Source organism: Echiichthys vipera (assembly GCF_963691815.1).
Source record: "Echiichthys vipera genome assembly, chromosome: 2".
NCBI lineage: Eukaryota > Metazoa > Chordata > Actinopteri > Perciformes > Trachinidae > Echiichthys > Echiichthys vipera.
Window position 1 is genome coordinate 19,235,794 of NC_139827.1, and position 24,398 is coordinate 19,260,191.

General features: G+C 42.0%; 1 protein-coding gene across 1 annotated transcript in view; it reads left to right on the forward strand.

The window, feature by feature from the left end:
* Positions 1 to 15,350, forward strand: part of LOC310964304 (uncharacterized protein) — a gene marked incomplete at its 3' end in the record, with an annotated part of 19,444 nt that extends 4,094 nt beyond the window's left edge. The window contains exons 2-9 of the mRNA XM_083937380.1: positions 4,741 to 4,835; positions 5,338 to 5,419; positions 6,549 to 6,915; positions 8,513 to 8,587; positions 10,106 to 11,283; positions 11,662 to 12,491; positions 12,710 to 12,949; positions 15,097 to 15,350. Coding sequence (XP_083793506.1) covers positions 4,741 to 4,835; positions 5,338 to 5,419; positions 6,549 to 6,915; positions 8,513 to 8,587; positions 10,106 to 11,283; positions 11,662 to 12,491; positions 12,710 to 12,949; positions 15,097 to 15,350 — 3,121 coding nt within the window. The remainder of the gene's footprint in view (positions 1 to 4,740; positions 4,836 to 5,337; positions 5,420 to 6,548; positions 6,916 to 8,512; positions 8,588 to 10,105; positions 11,284 to 11,661; positions 12,492 to 12,709; positions 12,950 to 15,096) is intronic.
* Between the last annotated feature and the right edge of the window lie 9,048 nt (positions 15,351 to 24,398).

The following is a 24,398-nucleotide window of genomic DNA, read 5'->3' on the forward strand; positions in this document are numbered from 1 at the left end:
TGTGTGCGTGCATGTGAGCTTGGCTAGAGAGAGGATATTTGTGTGTACTGTGTGTGTGTTCGTTCATGTTTGCGTGCCTGTAAGCCTGAGAGGGAGGGGTGAGTGTGTGTGTGTGAGTGCGCCTGTTTGCGTGCCTGTGTGTGTGTGTTTGTGCATGCATGTGGGCCAGAGAGGGGGAGGGGTTGTGTGTGTGTGTGTGTGTGTGTGTGTGTGTGTGTGTGTGTGTGTGTGTGTGTGTGTGTGTGTGTGTGTGTGTGTGTGTGTGTGTGTGTGTGTGTGTGTGTGTGTGTGTGTGTGTGTGTGTGTGTGTGTGTGTGTGTGTGTGTGTGTGTGTGTGTGTGTGTGTGTGTGTGTGTGTGTGTGCATATGTGGACTCTACAAGCTGTGTGTACGTGTCTGTATGTGTGCTCACGCATATGTGGGTCTTAAGTATGGACTTGTTTGTGTATTTGTGCATGCATGTGGGTTGGCAGGAGGGTGGTTGTGTGTGTGTCTGTCTGTGTGTGTTGGAGTAAAGAAGGGAGAGAAAAGAAAGAGAGTATCGATCAGGAGGGTGAGACAGACTGAGACAGGAGTGGAGGGAAAGACTGAGGGGTCAGCTCACTGAAGAAGTGGAGGTGAGACAGAATCGGTTGGCAAGAAAGTTCCCAGAAACTCATTGAACCAGAACTGAATACACAGACACACACTCAGAAGAACCAAAAATAATCCAGCAAAATATAAACTCTGAGGAAAGCTGTGTTTTTCTGGGAAAAGATGGCAACCTGTTGGGATCAAGTGTAGCTCACCAGTCATGGACAACCACTGAAGCTTTCTTTTACAATGCACTAATTAACTAATGTTATTTTTCTACAGGCTAGGAATCACATTTCCTTTAGCTGTATTGCATCCAAATGAATGATTCCAAGGAAATTGTAATTGAATACTAACAAACTGTAAGTTTTTGTGACGGTTTTAGACTGAAATAATGTGTGATAGACAGTGTATTGCTTTGGACACAAGCTTGATTTGACAACATAATCATAGTTCACGGTTGACTGGCTTTTACCTGAGCGTTCAACTGCGTCCCATGGTCTAAATAATGGATAATGGAGTTTGCTCAGGTGTCTTGAGCCAATTTTACATATGAGCTCTGGACAATGTCAGAAGAAACAGTCATTTGTCCGGAGTTTCCCTTTTACACGAGCAGCACACAACTGGAGATTCTCCGTCTCCTGCGTGTTCTCACACACTGGTAATACTCTGTCTGGTTTAGGCGAGGGTGTGCGTCTGGGTAGAACATGCAGGGGTGGGAGGACATGACAGGGATATACCTCGCTGATGAAGTCGGTTCTTGATTTGGTCACACACAACTGAGTCGCTTGCAGTTCTTAGAATTTGTCTGGTGATTTCGGCATCGGCCCTTGCTGACAGAACTTGCCGAATCTCGTCTTCTTTGTTTAAATCGCCCTTCTTCTTCACCAACTCAGGTTTGTTGTCATATTTACGTATGATATAAACGTCATCAACACCCCATCCAACTCTGTGGATACACTGGAGAATAAGCGGCTGCATTCACACATGCTCAGTCAGAGATTAATCCGTTCTTTGTAGTAGGGAGCTGGCAGGGTAAACTCTGTTTGATGTCCAGTCCGACTGAATCTGATATTTGCTTTCACACATATAGCCCCACAGGTTAATTTATTGATAATTTAAGGTTTGCAGTGCATGTATGAAAGGGGCTTTGGAGATGACTCCGTTGTCATACAATGTACCTAAGTATGTAAGTGATTTTGGGTTGAAAGCTTTGGGAAAAAGCACACACACACACACACACACACACACACACACACACACACACACACAAGCAAACACCCACGCGAGTGCGCACACACACACACACACACACACGCACACACACATATGTTAATAGTGATGGTAATTACGGCTTTTTGAAGGGAGCAAGATCTTATGGCTCTGTTCCTTTCTCAGTCTTTTTTTTAATATGGGGGCCGGGGTTACTAGGTTTATCATCAAAAAATCACTAGGATAATCATAGGGTAAGATTTGATTCACAATTAAAACTTCGACATCCCACCAATATAAATGAATCCGCAAATGTGGACTAGGTTTTGCAGCACTAAATTACCCAATGTCAATGATCTGCATTGTAAACATTACTCAAGGTGACACCACATCCCTCTGCTTTGTCAGTAAATTTAGGCAACTACTTTGAATTTACCCTCTGCATGAAATGTGTTATGTAAAGCATGCCTTGCCTTGAATGCAATTCATGCAACACTTAATATTAGAAAACCTTGTATCGGCACAGTAAAAAAAGTATATAGTATACTGTGCAGCGATAATAAGAACGTCTCTCCCAAAGTACGACTCTGTTTCCATCATTCGTGCCAAAGAGCAAATGAACCAATGTAACATCGCTAATTTTACACTAAACCAACTTGATTCAATTTCAGTATGGATAATGGATTGCTATTTATATCATTACAATGATTTCAGCCACGTTTCCAAGCTTTACCTTTAAGGAAACAGATCTAGCTCTAAGCTAATTTGTCTTATAAAAATGGAATATGTCAACCAAACACAGCTGTGTGTTGTTGAAGGATGCGATTGCCACAGAGGGTGTTATTATTTACATGATGGTTGTGCCATTGTTAATGATGATAATGTGATCTTTATAGTGTTGTGACGCATACAATCCCACAGTATAGCAAAGTGACTTTGGATATTATTATGTTATACACAAGTAATGTTATACAGCACTGATTCTGAAGTAAAGTGAATGATTTTTATGCGTCTTGTTTGTGTAGCGGCACTGTGATATGTTTCACGCTTGATTGTGTAATTAAAATGCTGACACTTTCGTGATAATTATCACGTTTGATTATATTTTCAGAAACCAGATTTGTGTAGGCAAAAGCGGGAAAAAAAATCTGCACAAATGCAGCCACACTTTTCTTACACACTTTCTTAAACACACACGCACACATGCGCAAAAAGAATCACGAGTCCAGATGCGAGTAGAGTGGATCAATACAAAGACAGTGGTCTGGTTGATATCTCTGCTCCCTCTCTCTGTTCTCTGTCTGTCTTTTTCTTCCATTTTCTCCCTTTTCCTCTGTCTGTTTTCTGCTGCTTCACTTTTTTCCTTCCTATCCCATTTTTCTTCTTGCCTTTCTTCCTCTCCCGTTTTTTTCTTTTTCTCTCTCTTGTCTGCATTCACACACACACACACACACACACACACACACACACACACACACACACACACACACACACACACACACACACACACACACACACACACACACACACACACACACACACACACACACTAATGAACAACTCAAAATCCAAAGCACGATCTTCCTATGGCCTAGTTTTAAGATCCTCCAATGTCATGTGAGTAAAAAATAGGCTGACGGAAAACAATATTGAGATGTGTGGTAACAGAACAAGCCTAGAATCGGCGGAAGCAAGATCAGTTTGGCTCTTCTAAGCGTGGCGGTTTTGGCATGGATTTAGTCTGAAGAAGATAATCTCGCCAGGCAATTCCGGGCTAATACAGGTGGCTGCTTTTGAGCTCCCTGGAGTAATGACACACTCATAAGTGGTGATCCTGGGGTCAGAGTACTCAACTTTGAACACTAACTAGATTGCAGAACCTTGCTTTGGTCAGTGCAGTCATTATTATATTATTATATTATATCATTCGTGATGTCAGACAGATGTCAATTTTACCTTGCAGAACACAGGAGTTGCTGGTCTCCCTGATCTGTTAGTTTGTTTGCGTTATTGTGTGACTTTGGTGAATTTTAATTAACCCTTTAAACACCACACGTCCACAGCAGTATAATGCTTAGCATCCTTGCCTGGATTCCTGCCTGCTACTCTAAACTGGGGGCGTGCAGAACACCTTGCCACCTTACTGACTGGATAAATGCCTCATACAAACCCACTTCAAAGTATCTCTACTATCCCTTTGAGTCATAAAAAAACGCACATCTGGAAGAAATGTAAGAAATTTGATCTAATAAAACATCCTGGCCAGTTCATTTTCCTAGGCCTCAAAGATTACTGAAAGCTGGTATTAAATGTCTTGTGTGTACTCTTCTTTACATATGATCAGTCATTTTTGATCAGAGCTGTTTTGATTCAAATCACAACTCTGCTAATTTAAACTTTGATTCAGGCAAAGTTCTTTAATAGCTTCTCGATAACTTTTTAACTTTTGAGAAATTTGTTTTCTAGAAAGAGTTAGCCTCCCCTAGCTAAGGATTTGAAAAAAAGAGAAAAATAATTTTGGTATCAGCACTGAAATAAAAAAAAAAATCATATCCAGCCCCGCTGTTTGCATATTTTTGGTCCTTCAAAATCCTCAGGCATTTTATAAACATGAAGTAAACCTCTTCCCTGAGCTCTGTTACCTTAACATTATCCCGGTGTGTGATAAGAAATTAGTGCAGTTTATTGAAATCGAAAACCATGCACTGGATTTCACTTATGCTCGAGTCATACACAGTACTGTTTAAACGATAATTGTCCAGTTGCTGTGTGTGTTGTTTGTGTTTTTCTGGTATTTTGTTTGCCTCTATGGGAAGACTAAACACAGTTTGTATTGATCCATTAGGTGGCCATCATCTTATTGATCGCTCTCTGACCTGATTGAAGTTTGGCCAGTAGGTCGATTGATTAAATGATAATTATGTGTGTGTGTGTGTGTGTGTGTGTTCTCTGCAGACGCGGCTGTGGAAGGAAAAGGAAAGGGACGCCCGTGAAAGTCTTTGTTACACACACTGAGGAAGAGAGCGTGCCTGAACACAGCTTCAGCCCAGGTGTGTGTTGTGTGTGTAATATCTGCATGCCATTTTCTCACTGCCATCAACTATGTGTGTGTGTTTGTGCATCTGTGTGCGCATTTGTGTGTGTGTGTGTGTGTGTGTGTGTGTGATTGGTATGGGGGTGGAGCATGTGCAACCGAGTGTGACCTACTTTTGTGCATGCATGCGTGTGTGTGTGCCTGCCTACGTATGTGTCCTGCGAAGTGCACCTGTGTGTGTGCTCCAGGAGATGAGGTGATGACCTTTGTGTGTGTGTGTGTGTGTGTGTGTGTGTGTGTGTGTGTGTGTGTGTGTGTGTGTGTGTGTGTGTGTGTGTGTGTGTGTGTGTGTGTGTGTGTGTGTGTGTGTGTGTGTGTGTGTGTGTGTGTGTGTGTGTGTGTGTGTGTGTGTGTGTGTGTGTGTGTGTGTGTGTGTGTGTGTGTGTGTGTGTGTGTGTGCGCGTGCCCCTGCATACTTATATGTAATCCTTTTATACTGACTGTTCCTGTGCTCTCAGGTGATCGTAAAGAAGAAGCAGAGAATAAACGGCCAATGCTGGACGGGCCTCTCTATAACACAGAGCCTGCTCCTCATAATTGGTGAGTGTTTGTTTATATTTATATTTTTATATATATATATATATAACTTAGTACTCGAGGCTTGTCTGTGAGCAGAACTTCTGAATCCCGGTCCTCAGGTCTCGCCAACCTTGTAGGTTTCCATTTTAGCCAAATAATAAGGGAAACTTATACCTTAGATGTCAGAAGAATGCAGTTGACGAGCTAGTAGAAAGACAGAGCACTCTGAGGATTGAGAATCACTGCCCTGAAGCACAGCCATGTGTGGATTTTTACTGTTTGTTTTACACTCATTCAGCAGTGGTGGATCTCTACAGCAAAGAATTGAACCCTATGGCTATAAGAATGTAAATACAATGACAAGACATTATAATTATAGTTCCTGCTAATATATCTTGATTGACAAATCATGGAAGAGAGGCAAGAGCAAAGCTGGATCTTAGAGTCAGTATCAACCTTGAACCCTACATCTGACATATGAGCCCTCTACATACAGTATGTACTTGCAATTAAATCAGAATATAACATAAGAGAAAAATAATAGGGCTGCAACTAATGACTATTTCCATTGTTGTTTGAATGGACAATTATTTTTAATGCAAAAAATAAATATTTTACAATTAAATACAACAGAAAAGCAGCAAACACTTTTAAACAACTGGACTCAATAAATGGCCATGTTGTTTAATAAATGACCTAAACAATTAATCAATTTTACAACAATTGATTAATTTTCTGTCAATCAGATGAATCTTTTTTAACCGTTGCATGGCAACCACCAAATCACCCGTCCTCAGCCTAACCGTTATTTTGTTGTAAAGTTAAATAATGTCTGGAGCTTTCCTTCTCTTGAGTTGAAGTTTTTTCAACTTGAGGCTTTCAGGGCGCTCCTGCAAAACCACAAGGCACATAGGAAGGAAAAACACAAGGTGCTCAGTAAAGCAAAAGCAGGGCACAACTTGAAAACATTTTTAAAAAATCACCCCAAGGTTGCTAAAAAACTTTGGTCTGATCAGTGACATACACAGCATGTCTTTCCTCTAACAAAGGGGACAGCATTGGAACTAAATATAAATAGACCAACTGCACATGTTGTCTAAATAATGTTGTGAATTTAACTTTCAAATCCCCCACTTCCTTCACCTCCCAGTGGTCCATCAGCGCAGACTCATGACAAAGTCTCCACGGGATCCAAGAACAGCTCCTGTGCAGCCTCTACACCAGCTCCAGCTCCTGCCACTTCCTCTGCCCCAACCCCAACACCACTCCCTGCTGCTCCAACTACGGCAACTTCAGCTCAGGCACCGTCTCTTACCCCGGCGTCCACAGCTCCGGCTGCTCCGACAGCCTCTGCTCCAGCCCCAACAGCCAGCTCCTTTCCCCCCTCCCCTAACTGCCGCATCCGAGAGGTCCACTGTGGCAGCCAGGTGCGGTTGGTCGTTATCGCCATCCGAGACATCATCAAGGGGGAGGAGATCACTGTGGACTACAGCTTGACAGAGTGGGGAGAGAACTTGGTTAGTACGTTTAAAGACATACGTAACTATACACTAAAAACTTATGTTTCTAGTATTACACTTTTACACTTTTACACCCCTGCAGTTTTCGCAGACTTTTAGCAGTCACTTAGGAAGAAATTTGTTCATCTCTCCACCAACAGAAGCCTCAATAGACCAGAACACAAGGCCTCGGCAAGGACATTATCTTTGGATTGAATAGAGCTATTCATGCATGCTCTCATCTAACATTTTGTAGTTTAATTTTTCTAACCATAATTTTAAACCTAATCTGAACTAAAATCTAATTTAACTTCAACTCTAAATCTTGTAGATTTCTAATCCAAAACCTTCCGCGTCAGAAGGAACTTATCTTACTCTTCACTTTTCTTCAACTGTGTGTCCTTGACTAAATCACTTTTATTTGCCGTTTTAAATCATAACAGAAGTTATCTCAGGACACAGGATACAGAGTAGGTCTAGACCACAATTTTTTAAAAGTGATTTCCAATCAAATAAATTAATTAAAAATTGCGCTACTAGTCTTACTCAATGTCCCGCCCACAGCAAGATGTGATTGGTTTCACGTTTCATGAAGACTGTTCCACAGATGGTCAAAGCTGCTCTGGCAAAAAACACCCATTTTTGAGCTTTCAGTTTCAATTATCGCAATTTAAAGCAGGGATCGCTGATTCCCTCTCTCTCTCTCTCTCTATCTCGCTCTCTCTCTCGCTCTCTCTTTCTCTCTCGATGGAAGTTTTGTGTTGAAGTTTGTGTTATTCTAAATTTTATCACATTTGAACTGCAACTGTATATCGGGTGCAAATATTGGTTAATTGCCTCCTTAATTAATAATAATATGTATATATAAAGGCCCAGTCCATCCCTACTGTGCATATCTGATGAGTTCAGATAGGCATCAATATGTGTATTCACACACAGTTGATCAGCGTTACACACTCACTGCCTTTGTCACACATACACGCACACACACACACACACACACACACACACACACACACACACACACACACACACACACACACACACACACACACACACACACACACACACACACACATTCACACTACTCGCTGCACACGCATTCATGCTACACATAAGCTAAGCAAGGCATGGGGTTACCATGGTGATTGTTGAGCTCCAGTTCCCTCTCTACCTATAGTGCTTAAGCAACAGTAACCGTGGTTATAACATGACATCTGTTCCTTTTAATGGATCTCTTTAGATTGGATTAATTAACTCAACAAAATGATGACACCAGAATCTGTTTAAGCAAATGAAATTGACAAATTGACATTAGAGGTGGCTCACAGTTCCTACAAAGTTATATTTTAATATTTTGTTTGCCTGAGATAAAGTCTAAATGTTTCTATTACTAACTGATTGATTTGTTCTGTACTTAATATCCCAGCCTGATTGATCGTTTGAGAGAATATCTTTTTGGGCCTCTTTTGTTTGGCTTGTTAGCAGGAGATTTGGTGACTTAATCAACCTCTGTGCTTATGACCAACTGGGGAGGGGTGGCCTTCTGCCTTCTGAGTGACAGCTGAGACTTATTGTGCTGGAGGTTTTAATGTGACTTCTTTGTGTCCCACAGGGTTTCCGTGGCACTCAGTCTCCAGCGCAACACGAGTTTAACTCTGACACAGAGAATAACAACAATATCAAAAAGGTATGAGAAAAACTTTGATTATTTTTGGAAGTGACAACTAGACAATGAAAGCCAAGCTTCAAATTGAATCTACCCACTGTAAACTATCAACACACTTCTAAATGGCAGACAGACACATTTAGTGACTTGCTGTTGAACATTTAGCATCTAAAGAACCAGATATTTCCCTCAGGAGTTGGTAGAGACCAAGAGCAGATCTAAAAAAGAATAATTATTGGACTTAAATTCACCAGGTGACCAAAAACACGACTCCCGATTTTTTTCAGTGGCCCAGAAGTGGCCAAGAATATAATTTTTTTTCAGGTTAAAAACACAGTTTCCTCCAAATTCAACGTGACATATTTTTATTTTATTTTTGGATTTTCACTAGAATCTGTGTCAGTGATTGTTGCACTGCCAAAACAGTGTTATTAAAGAGGATAAGTAAATGTATCGGTGTTGATGTTATTGGTGATTCCCCCATCTAGGGGGAGCCAAAACACAACATGACATTGAGTCCCCATGCATCTTTCTCAAGTCCCAAACAACCACAGACAAATTTACTGAATGTGCCAACAGTCAGATGTATTTACAATGTTGTCTGATATATTTACAATGCTGGTTAATTGAGTATTTAGGTGTAAACCCAGGATCAGCCACGGCCAACAAAACAAATTATCCCTAACTAACCTCCCAACCCTTCCACCTCCAACAGTATACAAGTTCACAAATGATATATGCTGAGCGTAGGAGCTCTTGTGGCCCATCTGGAGATGAGAAGGATTCTCTCTGCAACAAGAGATCTTGGCTCTTATGTACAGTCCAACATCCATCATGAGCCAATCCGCTGCCACAGCCGGTAGTTAGTCCAACCGACGGCATCCTCGTTCACAGCAACACCCTACATAAGTGTTGCTACGGAACATCTATGCAGTAAAAAAAAACACTGATGCGGTTGTGATGCACTGCTGTGCATGCAAGATGCCACCTGTCTGTATGTGGGTTGACACATGATCATGAAGTCTTCCTCCTGCTTTGGATATTGTTTTATTGTGTGTAAACATGATACAAAACATCTTCAGGTTTAACCCCTTAAGTAAAACAGCAGAGGTAATGTAACCTGCTTATGCCTAGTGGCATTGTGCTGTGTGTCTGCCTCCTGTCACACACTAAATGGTTTGGTTCACTTGTGTGCAAACAGATCACTGTTGATTCTCTTGCCAGTGATGATCACATTTTGCTCCTGGCTGTGAGTTTGACTAGACTGGTGTTTTACACATCCATGCATTTATGTCAGTAACAATATTCAAACTGCACTGCATTCTGTGACATGATGGTGACATCTTTAGGGAACAGTTGTGATTTGGTTGGTAGCTAGTTTAAAGATGCCAGTGGTTAACAGTGGTTAAGCTGAGTCAGTGACTACTGTTGTTACTTCACCATCAATCATTTGAATTGACATCCTATTTATAATGCAGAAGATGTCTCTGGTCAGCAGGTGACGTGTTCTTTTCTCCCCACCATATCTCTCACTCCTAGGAGGATGAGCCTCTCTCTGTGACAACACAGCAACAACAGCAGCAGCAGCAACAGCAGCAGCAGCAGCAGCAGCAGCAACAACAGCAGCATCAGGAGTACGTCACCCCGTCTTGGTCCCTCTCCCCCTCCTCCTCCCCAATCTCCCACTCTGACGCCAGTGACTCAGATGCTGGAGATGAAGGCAATGCCAGCCCCCGAGGGCGGGCACTTCGCCGGCGCAAGAAACGGCGCGGCACTCCTTCAAAGAAAAAGACCCCCCATCGGACCCTACCTGGGCGGCTGCCGCAAATCTCCTCCACCAGCATTCCTCATCACAACCGTCCACTTCCTTCATCCCTCCCTCCAGCACAGTCCTCCCCTCCCTGCCGTTCCTCCTCCTCCTCTCCAGTTAGGCCTGTGTTCAAAGCTCCGGCTCCGCTGGGCTCCAACACCAAGGGCAATGTCAACATAAATGTCCCCAGAGGAGGAGTGTCTATAGACTCAATGCGCCAAACCTGTGAGTACTGTGGACGCCACTTCCGCTCCCTGGGTCGCCACTTGGATAAACACCATGCCCACCAACCAGAAGTGTGCTCTGCCCTGGTGGAGCGTTACACACAGATGCCCCGTCTGCAGGCACAGAACACAAACCCTACCACAGCTCACACACACAGTCTGCAGCACTCAAAGTCATTACAAGCTGCGGGACAGAACCGCAGCTCAGATCTTCCACAGATTGGCGTCCAGGACCTCTCAATGCCTCCGCCCACTCTCACAGCAGCTAACCAATCCCCTGCCTCCTCTGGAAGAAACTCCTCCCCACCTGTGCTGACTCCTCCACAAGGACAGAATGCAATGCCAGTGTCTGTCCTTAAGAGAAGCCCACCTCCTGTGGCGGTGACGCAGTCCAGAAAGGGAACAATTAGCGGACTAAAGACGGAAAGACAGGAGGATGAGGAGGGAGAGGATGAGGAGAACGAAGACGAAGACGATGTGGAGGTCGTAGAAATAAAGAGACCCAAAGAGGAGGAGGATGTTGAAGTTGTGTGCCCCCAGCTCTTCAGCAAGTTGGTCAAAGAGATGGAGCCACCAAAAGAAGAGGAAGATGAGGAGGATGAGGAAGAGGAGGATGAGGAGAATGGAGTGATGGAGATAGAAGATGAAAGTGGGACAGAGGATAAAGAAAAGGACTTGCTGAGGTAACTTGAGGTCTTTATGAGCAAAGTTTAGAGTAGGGCTACAACTTACGCCTATTTTTATTGTTGATTTAATCATTTTGTCTATAACATGTTTTGTCCAACCAACAGTCCAAAGCCCAGAGATATTTAGTTAACTACCACACATTTGAGATGCTGGAACCATTGACTGTTAAAAAAGAATACAATTTCATTATCATTAAATAGTTGCTGATTATTGGGGATATAAATAAAATAAACAACTTTTTTTGCAACTCTGCGCACAAATCATCTTTAATTTCACCCCTAATACCTGCTGGGCTCTGTTGTGACATGCTAGCTGGAAGTTATACTATCAGAATGAAGAAATTTACTAATTGCTCACCATATCTCTTTTTTCAGTGGTTTGGGGCGTCACCACATGCTGCCCCTCCTCTCATCCTTGTCCTCTTTGGTGCTGTACCTTCGTCGGCTGCAGCACTCGGCCTTCTTGTCCCTGTCTCGGCAGCTACAATCAGCCGAGGCCTGGCGCCTTCTTTGCCACTCCAGCTTGGCTCTTCTCATCCTGTACAACCGACGACGCGAGTGTGAGGTCTCCAAGCTGTCCATCGGCGAATATCGTGCTCGCATCACTCCCCAGTGCCCTGTTCCTGTCCCACCTGGTGCACCCCCAGCTCTTACCCCTTTGGAGGCCTCCCTGTCACCCTTTGAGCGCCTGGTGCTTCCTCACCTCCCGAGGGTTGGGGTCCAGGGTAAACGTGGACGAGTCCAGCCCCTCATCCTCCCCCCTCACTGTGAGCCTTGCCTGGAGCTCCTCCTGCAGACACGGCAGGATGTCGGAGTTGACCCCACAAACCCGTATGTCTTTGCCAGGCCCTATCACTCCCCTGCCACACCACTGCGAGGTACTGACCTCCTCCGCAGCCTTGCCCGCTCAAGCGGTACCCGCAATCCCCGTGCCCTGACCCAGACCAGGGTTCGCCGACAGGTAGCTATTCTGACCCAGCTGTTGCTACTGGGAGAAGGCGAGGAGCCTGGGCAGCCTGGAGGCAGCGCAGTGGAGAGGCTGGAACACTTCCTGGAGAGGGAGTACCATGTGACACAGAACTGTGCCGGAATTGGCCAAGACCCAGGCCTGATGGGCAGAGTGGGCAGAGTGGTGCTTTGTGGAGAGAGAGATGGAGTGCTGTTCAGAGGAATGAGTCTGAACCACATCTGCCTGGAACTGGATGGTGAGTGAATGAGCGGGACTGGTGTCTTTTTCTGTTGTCCAAGACAAGCTGTAGCATCCCGCCCTTTATGGTGTCAGACATCCAAAAAGACTGTTACTGTGTGGATGTTTGTGGGTGAGGAGGGGGTTTGTGATAGGAGAGCATGGAAACTAGTGACAAATTAGACTAATGAAGTTGTGCTTGTATCTTTTCTTAACTTTCTTGCTTCTTCTTTTCAGTTATGTCGGGAAACTCTGCAGACTCGTACTCAGAGGGAGAGTCTGAAGGAGAGCAGGTGAAGGAGAAGCCTGAGGAGCCCACTCCTGCCCCTGCTCCTGCTCCGAACCCTACACCAACCCTGCTGTATGTCAGGAAGGGCAAGAACAATGGGCGGGTGGGTCGACCCAAGAAGCTCAAGAACACACAGCCACCCCCTACACCTGCTCCACCTCCATCTGCAAACCGCAGGAGAGGCTCAGGTCAGCCCAAAACAGGTTTGTATGGGTTTCAACAATAAGTGTAATTGCACAAACTTAACAAAACATACAATTGAGTGAGATTTAACATGGCACCTAAATAAACATAAAGTAATGAATTAAAATAGAGACAACAATGGATGTGGAAGAAAGTTTTAAAAAGCAAGGGGAAAACTAAGAATATAGTGTAATCTAACTGTGCGTGTTTGTTTGTGCTTCCAAGGAGGAGGAGAAATAAAATTCACAACATTGACAGTTCAGAGCCCTTCTTGAAAACGGTCCGGAAAAAAACTAATCCCACCCGAATACACACTTCTGTAAAACATATGTTGATAATCCGTCATATCTCATCAATACGTGATTTCCACATTTTTTTGAGCATGGAGGCGCTTGAAGAAGCACTCCGATCACTGCTTTAAGGTAATCGATTTTGTCCTTTAGTTTCGTGTTTACTTCATTTTGAATATCAGGCAGCCACGTAGCATGCATATGGCGACAGTGAGGTGACAAAGTACGTAAATCGAGTAAAACCTCCCACTCCAGGAAGAATACAGGTATTTCTTAATCCCGTGCAAATTGGCCATTTATATTACAGATGTCCTGAGGTCAAATTATTTTACCCCACATCCCACACGTAAAACTAATCCCGTTTAGTTTTAGGTTTTAAGACAGACAGGCTCCAAGTCAGTTTTTGAAGGTGAAACACGAAGTGTACTGGTACATGTTTATCCCAGCAGGCAAAGTTCACTCGTCAAATTTCGAGAAATGCACACTGCTGAGACCACAGAAACAAAATATTGTGTACAAGAATTTCTAAAGTTCTTTCTTTTCCATTGTGCTACTGGTTGGGTGATGTGGACTGATATGCAAATGTAACTATCATGGTAAGGATCCTGGAAAATACTAATTATTTTATATAGATGAAGACATTTTTGATATACAGTGACATCAGTTGACAGTTGCGTTCAAATGAACTGTAAATATAATATAAACCCTGACAAATGATTATTTGAATTATCAATTAATCTGCCAGTCATTTCTTTGATCAATTGATTAGTTCTCCAGTCTATAAATTGTCAGAGAATACTGAAATTTCCGAAATTCCAGGGGGACACCTTTAAATGTCTTTTTTTGTCCAACCAGCAGCACAAAACCCAGAGACAGTTTAGTATCATAGATGACAAAGAATACTGGCAAATATTAACAATTTAGAAGCTGAAATCAAATAATGTTACAAATGTAAATGACATAAGTGATTAATCAATTAATTTTCTGAAGATTAAGTAGTCATTCCTGTTTAGATCTGATGGATTAAAAAAGAAAGGGATAAATGTCTAAGCTAGAAGACCACTCAGGGACCAGAGGACTTCACTAAGGCCAATACCCTGCCTTGCATTGTTAATGAAAGTGAAAAATCATTACTATACGTATCTACCCTGTGATTTGGATCCACTCCAGAATTTAATGGATTCTTCCTTTACACCAACTTTCATGAAAATCGGGTTAGGGTTAGGGTAGTAGTAGCAGTAGCTCTTCCATAATCCTGCTGGAAAAACAAACTGAACTGAGAACATAACCTCCTTGGCAGAGTTAAAAGTGAAGTGGGGAACGCTAGTAACTATAGTCGATTGAAAATGACCTACATCTAATTAAACGTGGCCTAGATCTTCTTACACCAGTATAATGGGTTGTAACTGTGTCATTCAAGTGTCAGCATTGGAAGAGGTTGGCATCCCTCATTCTAATATTAACAGTATTATAGACTGTCAGTGCTTGCTCGCTTGAGGGCAAACTGAAACCACGATTGACTTTAAACCTGAGACAACACTTTAATTCGGCAACTAGCAAGAAATATGGACGCAGTAAGATTTCTCCCTGTCTCAAAATTGTTGATCTTGTTTGTATCTGTTACAGTATCATGCACAGAAACAACATACAGTTAATTTCCCCTCAAATCCAATCACTGAATTTGGAGTTAATAGCTTATTTTATACAGTGAATTGTTGCAAAACAAGCATCTTTGGACTAATTGGCTTAAATATGCTGGAATCTGTACATGAACTTAAACTTCTATTGGGGGTTTCACTACACTCATGCTGAAAGAGATAAGCTGTTAAAACACATCATCTCTATTCATCTCTCCCTTGTAGGAAAGCGAGGTGTCCTGAAGCGTCCCTGGTCTGAGGCGGAGCGTGCGGCAGTCGAGGAGCACTTGACCCGGAACATCACGGAACTCAGAGTCCCCGCCAAGGCTGACTGCGAGCGCTGCCTGCAGCAGTGTCCCCTGCTGGTCAGCAACCACCGCGACTGGCGAGCCATCAAGTTCTACTGCCACAATCGCATCCAGCTGTTGAAGAAAAACCAGCGGCGTGAAAATGAGCCCATGCCCCTCACTGTTTGCTGAGGGCGGGGTGCAGTGTTCGGGGGAGGGAGGGAGTGAGGGCTGGAGGGAGGGGGGGTTGTCTGGTGTGGTGCAGCTGATCAGAGCCGATCTCAAATGGTCCCCTGCTGCCCAGGAAATGCACTATTTTTGAGAGGATGGTCCTAAATTTCACTCTTCTGGTAGCCTGCTTTGTTTTTTAACATGACTTCTAATTTGACACCTGATGGAATTTTTATTTTGAGCCACAAAAGAACAGATAATCTGAATTTTTGCTGCTCTACTTAATGGTCTTAAAAGATGACACTAGCGTCTTTAGGGTGCTGGTTTGAGGGTTACAGTGCCTGTCTTGGATGGGCGCTGACATGCTTAGGGGGATTTCAGAGACCATGGCACTGGCCGCAGCCTGTCTTGTGCTGTACATGGACTTTTTTTTTCTCTCCTTCCGAAACAGATACACTAAACTGAAATGTAAACAAGGGAGGCAGTTGAGCCCTACAGTGTTGTTATATGAACGTTGTGAAGTAGCATTAGTGTTTTATGCACTTGGAGACGTTAATAGGACAAATGGCCTGTGCTTGGGCCACACTTTTCTTAATAGTGGCTATATAAATAGATTAGGCCTAACTACAGCTAACCTAGAAAAATAACCAGATCTTTCCTGAAGCAAGCTAGTTCTTCTTTATCATACAGCTGACTGTGCAATTCTGACAATGGTTTCATTATATCTGGACCATCATTTACATGTAAGGTACTAGGTGATGAATAAGTTACTCCTTTGCTGTTATTTGTAACAAACTCCAGAGTGTGGGTTTCATGAGAGAGACAATTAAATGGCCTCAGAATGTTGTGAAGTTACTCTTGGATACCTAAGATGTTTAGTTAAACCACAAAAACTGTTCGGAAACTTGTTGCATTAGACTCAAAATGTCAACAGCTACCATGTTCCCCTGTTCTCGGTTCCTATTGTTTGTTGTTCTTTTTCTGCCTGTTGCACATTCGTTATTCAAAGCAGTAAAAAAAAGGTGCTGTAGGCCAATGAGCTGGATATCACTTTATATGTGGAGAGGAGATTTCCCTGGGTTGTGTTAAAAGCTTCTTAAAAAGTGGGGCATTTATCAGCGAAATGATCGTTCCGTCACAATGTATGTGCATCGTCTCTGTTGTCTTTTCCAGTAACCAGAGCTTCTCCTGTCCTTTCCCAGCCACACTAAACACAGCTGGACCAGATCTTTGGTTTCTCTTCGGTGTTGCCGAAAAATCTGCGTCCCATCGGACTAAAACCCCATGAAACCTCAAGACAGATACTTGAAGTTATTTAAACCTTTTGCAAAATCTTTATGTCCTTTCTTGCTCTAGCCTTGCCAGTTACATTGTACATAACAAATATATTATCATTATGCTAACTGGTCGTTTGTGTATAGGCTATATGTAGCTTCTTCCATTTCTGAGTTGTTGCTATCTGTAAATAAGCCTGTTTGTAAATACTCCTCAGAGAAACAAAGAAAAAACACAATGTATGACATGCCTTGGTTATTGTTATGTTTTTTCTTTTTTATAAGTCTTATAAAAATGTAAAGCTCTATGTTGTTCTGTGTTTCTTTATTTCAGTGCCCTATTTCGCCAAAATGAAATAATTCTCTCTGTTGTAAATATTGTAGTGTAATAAGAAACCTGCTAAAGTTGTAGCTTTGTTCATTTGCAGTTCACTGTTAAAGACACTAGATGGAGCTGTTCGTTCATAAACCATAAACAGTTCTGCGAGAGGAAAGAATACAGATGTCTCCAACAGTGACAGATGTTGAGACACTGTTTTTTCTGCACTGCTAAGTGGCCACATGTAATGACTCATCTAATAGATACCTGAGAAAGCACGGGAAAGTAAATTCATCGGCCTCTGTCCTCAGTCTTGGTGATTCAGTTGGCTGCTGATCATACTGTCCGTGTGACCAGTAACCTCATCTTCAGGTCCAGTCTGTGACTTTCTGAAATGAAGGCAAGACCCACCGTGAAGCCGTCACCTGAGGTAACAAAGCACTTCATGTTCTCACTTAAGAGAGGACAGTAAAGCACACAAAACATTATTTGTGTCACTTGGGTTGTCGAACTCCCTGAATATGAACTAAGTGCTGAACAGCTGGTATTCTATTTTCTCTGTGCTAATTGAATTTAATACAGTTCTTAGAATCAAATCACTGTGTGCTTTGAGGACCTGTCTTTCTTTTTATTATCTGCATTTGTTCTGTGATTTAAGAATATAAAATGTTCTCACCCCACGTTGTGAACTAGGTGAAGCAACAATAAAATATTAAACTCACAAGCTGCAGCAAAATACAAGTTTGTGTTGACGACGAGTGTCACTGATTGTGTCTGATCAATTTAATTAAACTAATCATTATCAGAGCCTCAACTTGATATTTGAATCACTTGTGTCAACATTTCGTAGTTGGCGACCAAATCAGTTCTCAAGGACCTCGGCATTTAAGAGATTGTCACTTTCTCCTTTTTAAATGTCAATGCTTTGCTTTCAAAAGAGTTTGAAAGTGCTCACTCAATGTTTCTTGTCTTAACCACTCAAAGTGCATGTATAATAATCCACTTTGGTCCAGAAGATGGTAAAAGGTTGAAACGAACCATGAACCATCCTCTCATGATCAAACCATCTTGATCAGATAGACAAAAAAAGTGTAGCAGTGGCGTGGGCAGAAATCAAAGTGTGGCTGGGCCTGGAGAAGAATGGGTGGGCCGCTACCTCGTCAGACAAGTCATGCTTAATATGTCCTAACACGTGTATGTTTACTAAAAGCCTTTACATCTGTACTTGACTCAATGCACTTAAGTTTATTCAGACAAGCTGTGCTGTTGCGGGCCTACTGACAGCTGGACCCTAAAGCAGAGGCAGGCAGGTTAGATAGGTGCGTCAAAATTTTTTATGTTAACAAAGGGGCTCCACAAGTAAAAGCAAGAAGTGGCTGGCAAGGCACGCAGGGGAACTCAACCACCAGAAGACGCTCAGACATGGGGCAAACTCAGGTACTCAGGCACAATGCGGCGAGGTACGAAGAACTGAGAAGGCACACAAAGAAAAACATCAGCACTAGTTGGCAAGACTGCAGCAAAAACTCACTAAGAGAGGAAGGTCAGGTCTATAGGACCATAGGTAATGTTACAGTCACAAAATGATTAACAGCATAACAGCACGGTGTTACATGGCCCACACAGACAGCATCAATGTTATAAACAACAATAACATTTGAACACCGGGGGTCTGTTGCACAAAACCAAGATAAGGGACTGAATAATTAATAATTAATAAGAAGTATCATAATCATGTGTTAGCATGTGTATTAGTAATGATTAATGAGAGTGTGATTATAAGACGCAATAAGTATAATCATTTAAGAATGTGATAGTATGTGCCTCTGCTATTATTTGACCAGGCACAAGCTTTTCTGCTTTCTCCAAAAGCACACAAACTTTTGGTCAAGGTCACAAAGACAATGAACTACCCAGCTTGCACACATGCACCTGGCAAAATAGTTGAGATTAGAGAATTGCTGTCCGTGCTGTGCTTCCTTCACAGATAAAGAAGACGAGTCATGCCAAACAGATGATACTCCGACGCGCAGGGAGGAAGATGGAGGCTGGAGCAGCGGCTGCTTCTGAAATACACAGTTATGCAGGCACAAGCGGACACATAAACCACGCCTTTGTAACAAGTTTATATGCTGGAGCAGATAGAATAGAGATCAGGAACTTCTTGCCTCTGATCACGGGTACTGTGTTGCACAGTTACTCTAGATAGAGAATAGAACATTTCTCCAGACGTCTGTAGAATCCGATGTTCTTCTGCTAATAAATGCCTGCTGGCGCACTAAACTGCCAACGACTCTGCTGACTCCAGGAAGCCTCCTGTAGAATTTGAATTACGCAATATATACTCTGTGAGGTCCTTCTGATTTGACTAAAGTATTGTGTGTAAAATTCCTACAAGACTGAGCCAGGATAGCTTTGTTATCCTGGCTCAACTTTTCCGTGATCCGGTTGCACAAAAGCAGGATGATAAAAGTGGGATATATTATGACATATGGTAAGTTACCGTGGAGATTTCCTCCATGGAGCTAGCCTGCTCCAGACCAGACTTAGTTCCAGGATCTATTTGATCTCCTCCCTTATCTCAGTCAACAGTTACCACAAATGGAAACCAATATTAATTTCACTGCCCACTGCATATTGTTATCACTTTCAACTAGACCCATTGTCATTATTTAAACATTTGTGATCATGAAATGCTATATTTTTAGATAAATGAATCATTTGGTAATTTAGTTTCCCATAGACTCAATATAAAATACATATCGCATATAAATATGCATACACATCAGAGATAACATGATGTTCCTTTATTGAATAAGGATAAATCAAAGCAAGTAAATCATAAGCTCCTTTCAAAACTGAAGTCACACAGTGCTCTACAAGATAGAAAGAATCAAAGCATATGATACAACACAAGAATAAATACACATTCACAAAGATCTGTATACTTCCATGTCTGCAGCAAATCCATACACTACAAATGAATGTATACAGTATCCTCCCTGTAGGTCTGTATACACACACAGTATACAGCACAAAAAACATAATTGGCCCAATTTAACCTAAATTTTCTGGATGCATTTAACTGAAATAATTTCCGACGTGTTGGTCAATGACCAGCCAAAGTGTTGTTATCCGGGAAGATGGCAGCTCCACCTGTGATGGCACTCTGGGGGGGCCCTCCTTCCTCAGGCAGGCCACATTGTAGAGGACCGCACAGGCCAGTGATGTCACAGGCCCTGGGCTGACCCTGAAGTGGTGGAGGCATTGAAAGCGTGCCTTCAGGAGGCAAAGGTCATATCTTTCCAGGCCTTTGTCATGGCGTAGGCATGATTATACGCCAGCTGGGCTTTCTGAGGGTCTGTAAAGGGTGTGAGGAGAAAAGGCTCACAGGCATACTCTCTGTCCCTCAGCAATATCCCAGAGAATTCACCTACAAAATGTCATCATCACAACCAAATAAAGTGACATTCTTGACACAGCCATGATGTTAAAAGTTGTTATTAACAGAGGTTCAGTCCCAGAACGACACCCCATAAGCACCAATACACTCACTAATGGATAAAATACACTATATCATGTATTTGGGAGCTTATGTGTATCATTAAATGAAGATTTACAGTTGGGGAGACTGGACTTGACAGGACAGGACAGTTAAGGACTACATTTAGCCTCAGATGTTATTTGAATATGGTCCCTGGAGCACAGGTTGGTTTTATCAGCAATTGCATTTATCAGTAATTTTTAATGCACATTTAAGAGCAAATATTATTAACAATAATGGAAAATGTTCCAATCTTTTAATAGCTAATTATCAGACAACTATTGATAACTAACATTGCCACATATAATCAATGCACATCTTAAGATGACCATGAATTATTCTCATTTGCATAGTCTTTGATTTTATGCATTTCAATTGTTTATATCTGCTTTCCACGTGTGCTGATATTTACCTAAATTTCTGTCCCTCCACACTAACCATGGATGTCTGATTTTAAATATCCTAGCCTGACTTTCAGTCCACAAGGCCGGCTAGGAGTTCTCCTCTTTACTCTAGTTTCTGTAAGGGTAACGTACGTGTCATCTGCTGCAGCTGAGTGTAGTTTGAGATTGCTTTGACTCTCAGCAAGCGGGGGCCAATTTGCATGAAAAAGATGTTTTAAGTGCTCATGTCCCCCATGTGTAAAAAAGAAAAACTCGCCCAAAACAGCTACTGATCCTAATAAATTGATATTCAATTAAATGAATGTCATCAAAGAAAAACAAAAAAATATATATAAAAGCTAATTTATTTCTAAAATTCCTCTTAATCAAAAACATATCATCTCCCCTTCACTTTTAAACTGACAGCGAGACCCCAACGTAATCAGACAAAATACAAATTATCTCTTAATTTCCTCTCAATCAAAATGCTTTATTCTGACAAGTGGGTTAATTAGTGACATCAATCAGGCTAACGGTCGCTACAGAGCTGTGAGGGAACAACTGTAATGTCAACACTGTCAATGTTAAACAGTGATAATATTTAATATTTCAACTTTTTTACTTTTAAACTATTATAAGTCATCATTTCTCAAATTAAGTCACAAGGTTTTTTATTTTCTGTCAAGTCAAGTTTGCAAGTCATCAAAACAGTGACTCGGGTCAACTCAAGTCCACATCTCTAGTATACAGTACTGTATGTGTGAGTGTGGGTGAATGTGAAGCATTTTCAAGCTCTTGTCATTGATCTCAGCTTAAATAACAATGACATTTGAGGAATTCAATACTAATCTGTTACCTTGGTCTATAATAAAAAGTCAGACCCTGACTTCTAAAAGCCCCTCTCTCATTTAAAAACTGGATGTGCAGCAGAAGGCTATTCCACAACATGGCCTAAGTATTACCAAGGGACATTTGGCTACATTATTATTCACTTGGGATACTTTACATGAACCCATTGATTATAGTCATTTTCAGGATATAAGTAGTTTCTCAACAGAAAAGTCAAAAGGTCTTCTGCGAAACAGGAACACGAGTTTGCCGGCAAACTTTACGAAGAATCACTTTAGAAATAGATTCAAAGGACATTGACTGATGTAATATCAGTCCTATTTGAGACACTTGGGTACATTTCAGCTGCATTACCGGAGACTTAAATGAAGTCTGTTCTTAGCGTTCAAAGATAATCTCACTGTATGTGCTATTAATCTATAAATTGAATAAGAATTTATTCCAAGAATATGGTAGCGCCTTGAGCTCGTTTCCTATGTCGGCATGACATCATGTTCACAATGACAATGTTTAGCACCAACACAAAGTACAGCCGAGGCTGATGAGGAAGCCGTCGTTTTGGTGAGTAGTAGCCTACCTAGGTATTTGGTCATAAACCGAAGCGTTGAACAAATTGAAAGAGCTAAAGTCAGGGAGGAAAGGGGTGGTTTATACATGTGTTTCTGCAGTGGAGCAGATGGCCGCAGGTTCGATCGTCGATGTAGAAGGTGAAGCGCTGTGGTGATGATGATGTAGAAGAGCTGTGAAGGCTGTAATATTGAGACATAATGACTGTGAAACACTGTGGTGATGATGGGGATATTATATACAGACTAATATCATGTTTTTCTATTTCTAATATAGTTATTTAATGGTGTAATTTATTGTATAATTATGCTGAATAATGAAGCTTCCAAACGAAGTGCAGTTTGCACAGTTTTCATTTCATTCTTCATTCAATATATTCAATTATATATAAAACCAACAGATGCAGTGTATGAGCCAAAGGTCAAAGTTCAAGGCTCAATGTTATGAATATATGCCCCAGCGGCCTTCCTTTTCCTGTAAGTTGTCGACCTGAGGCTGTTCTGTGGTCCAAGAAGAGGGAGCGGACCAGCAGGGGCAGGAGCGATGGGGGGCAGGGGCAGGGGGAGAAAGGGCACCAGATAAGGGTCCCAGCTGCTCCACAACTGGAGGAAGAGGAGGCAGTCCTTCTGTCGAGGGTCCTCCTGGCTGCTCCCAGAGGACGTGGACGTGAAAGGGCCGTCCGAGTTGGTTACGAAAAAGGCACCAGCTGAAAGAGTCGTGTAGAGAACGGTGAGGTTGAATATACAGCAGGTAGTAACACGATGAAATGGTGACATTTGAAAAGAGTCTTACCATTGGAGACTCTCTTAGCCAAGACAGGATGTGTCCTTAACCAGAAAGCCAGGAAGCCCTGTATATTCTCCTGCTGAGGAGAAACACAAGAGAAGATAAGTGGCTGTTGTGAGCAAACTGTGAAACGTTTATTACACTTCTGCTTTGCTTATAAGGAAATAAAATCATCAAATTTAATATTTTATTATTATTTTTATTATTATTATTATCATCAGTAGTAGTATGATGTCACTGAACTTACCTCAGTCTGAGGAGCCTCTTAGGCCATAACTGAAACCGCCATAAAAATACTTCCAAGCAGTGTAAACGTCATTAATCAGTAAAATACTATCCATTTTAAAATGAAATAGATCCTAAAGAATTGCTGGCTCAATAAAATGCTAAAGATTTATTTTCTGAACAATACAAGGCTTAGTACGGGGGATTTTGGTGTCCCTTACAGCACTAAGTGATGACAAAACAATACTTGGAGAGCATGGATTTTACATAGATTGCCATGCCACCACCTTTCCTGGGATGCTCGTAGCAGAAATAAATATTGAAGCCATTATCTGCTTCATGGACTTGGAGAGCCAAGTCTCAGAAAAAAAAATTGTGTTAAATGTGATTGAGGGGCCAACATAAGGCTGGGTACCAGACAACATCAAAAGCATAATAATAAAGTATTTCCCTTGATTTTCAATACAGTTAAGTCCCTACAGGAGCTAGTATTCTAGCATAGGAGTTCATCAATGATGAGCCACTGGCTGTTTATCCTTATTGCTGGCTTGTTCCCCCAGAATGATCAAACACACTTTAAATGATTTTTTATCTCATGCTGGGAAACAAAACAGCAATTATCAACTCTGATCTACAAAATCTACATTATAAAACATAGTTTCTGAGTTTGATTGAATAGCTGCAATGGTGATCATAAGCTTGGTTGGTATAATATAAATTACTTTTATGATTCATGAGTCCCACAAGCTGAGCCGTGCAATTTTTATATATCTGATTTCCTTAACCACCAGGGCTGCCTTTAAGCAAGGTTTTTTAGTCTCTGGTCCCCAGCTTCAGAGCGGATTTGCTTTACTGACTGACTGACTGCAGGCTCTGAATATAATATTCTTGTATTTTCCACCACTACTTTAGAGTCATGCTGAACACTTGAAGTGGATGTTGTATCAGTCTACTACTACCACCAATCATTTTCTTTTTTGTTTTACGTTGTGTGCACACACACACACACACACGCACGCACACACACACACACACACACACACACACACACACACACACACACACACACACACACCCACACACACACACACACACACGCACGCACACACGCGTGCACGCGCA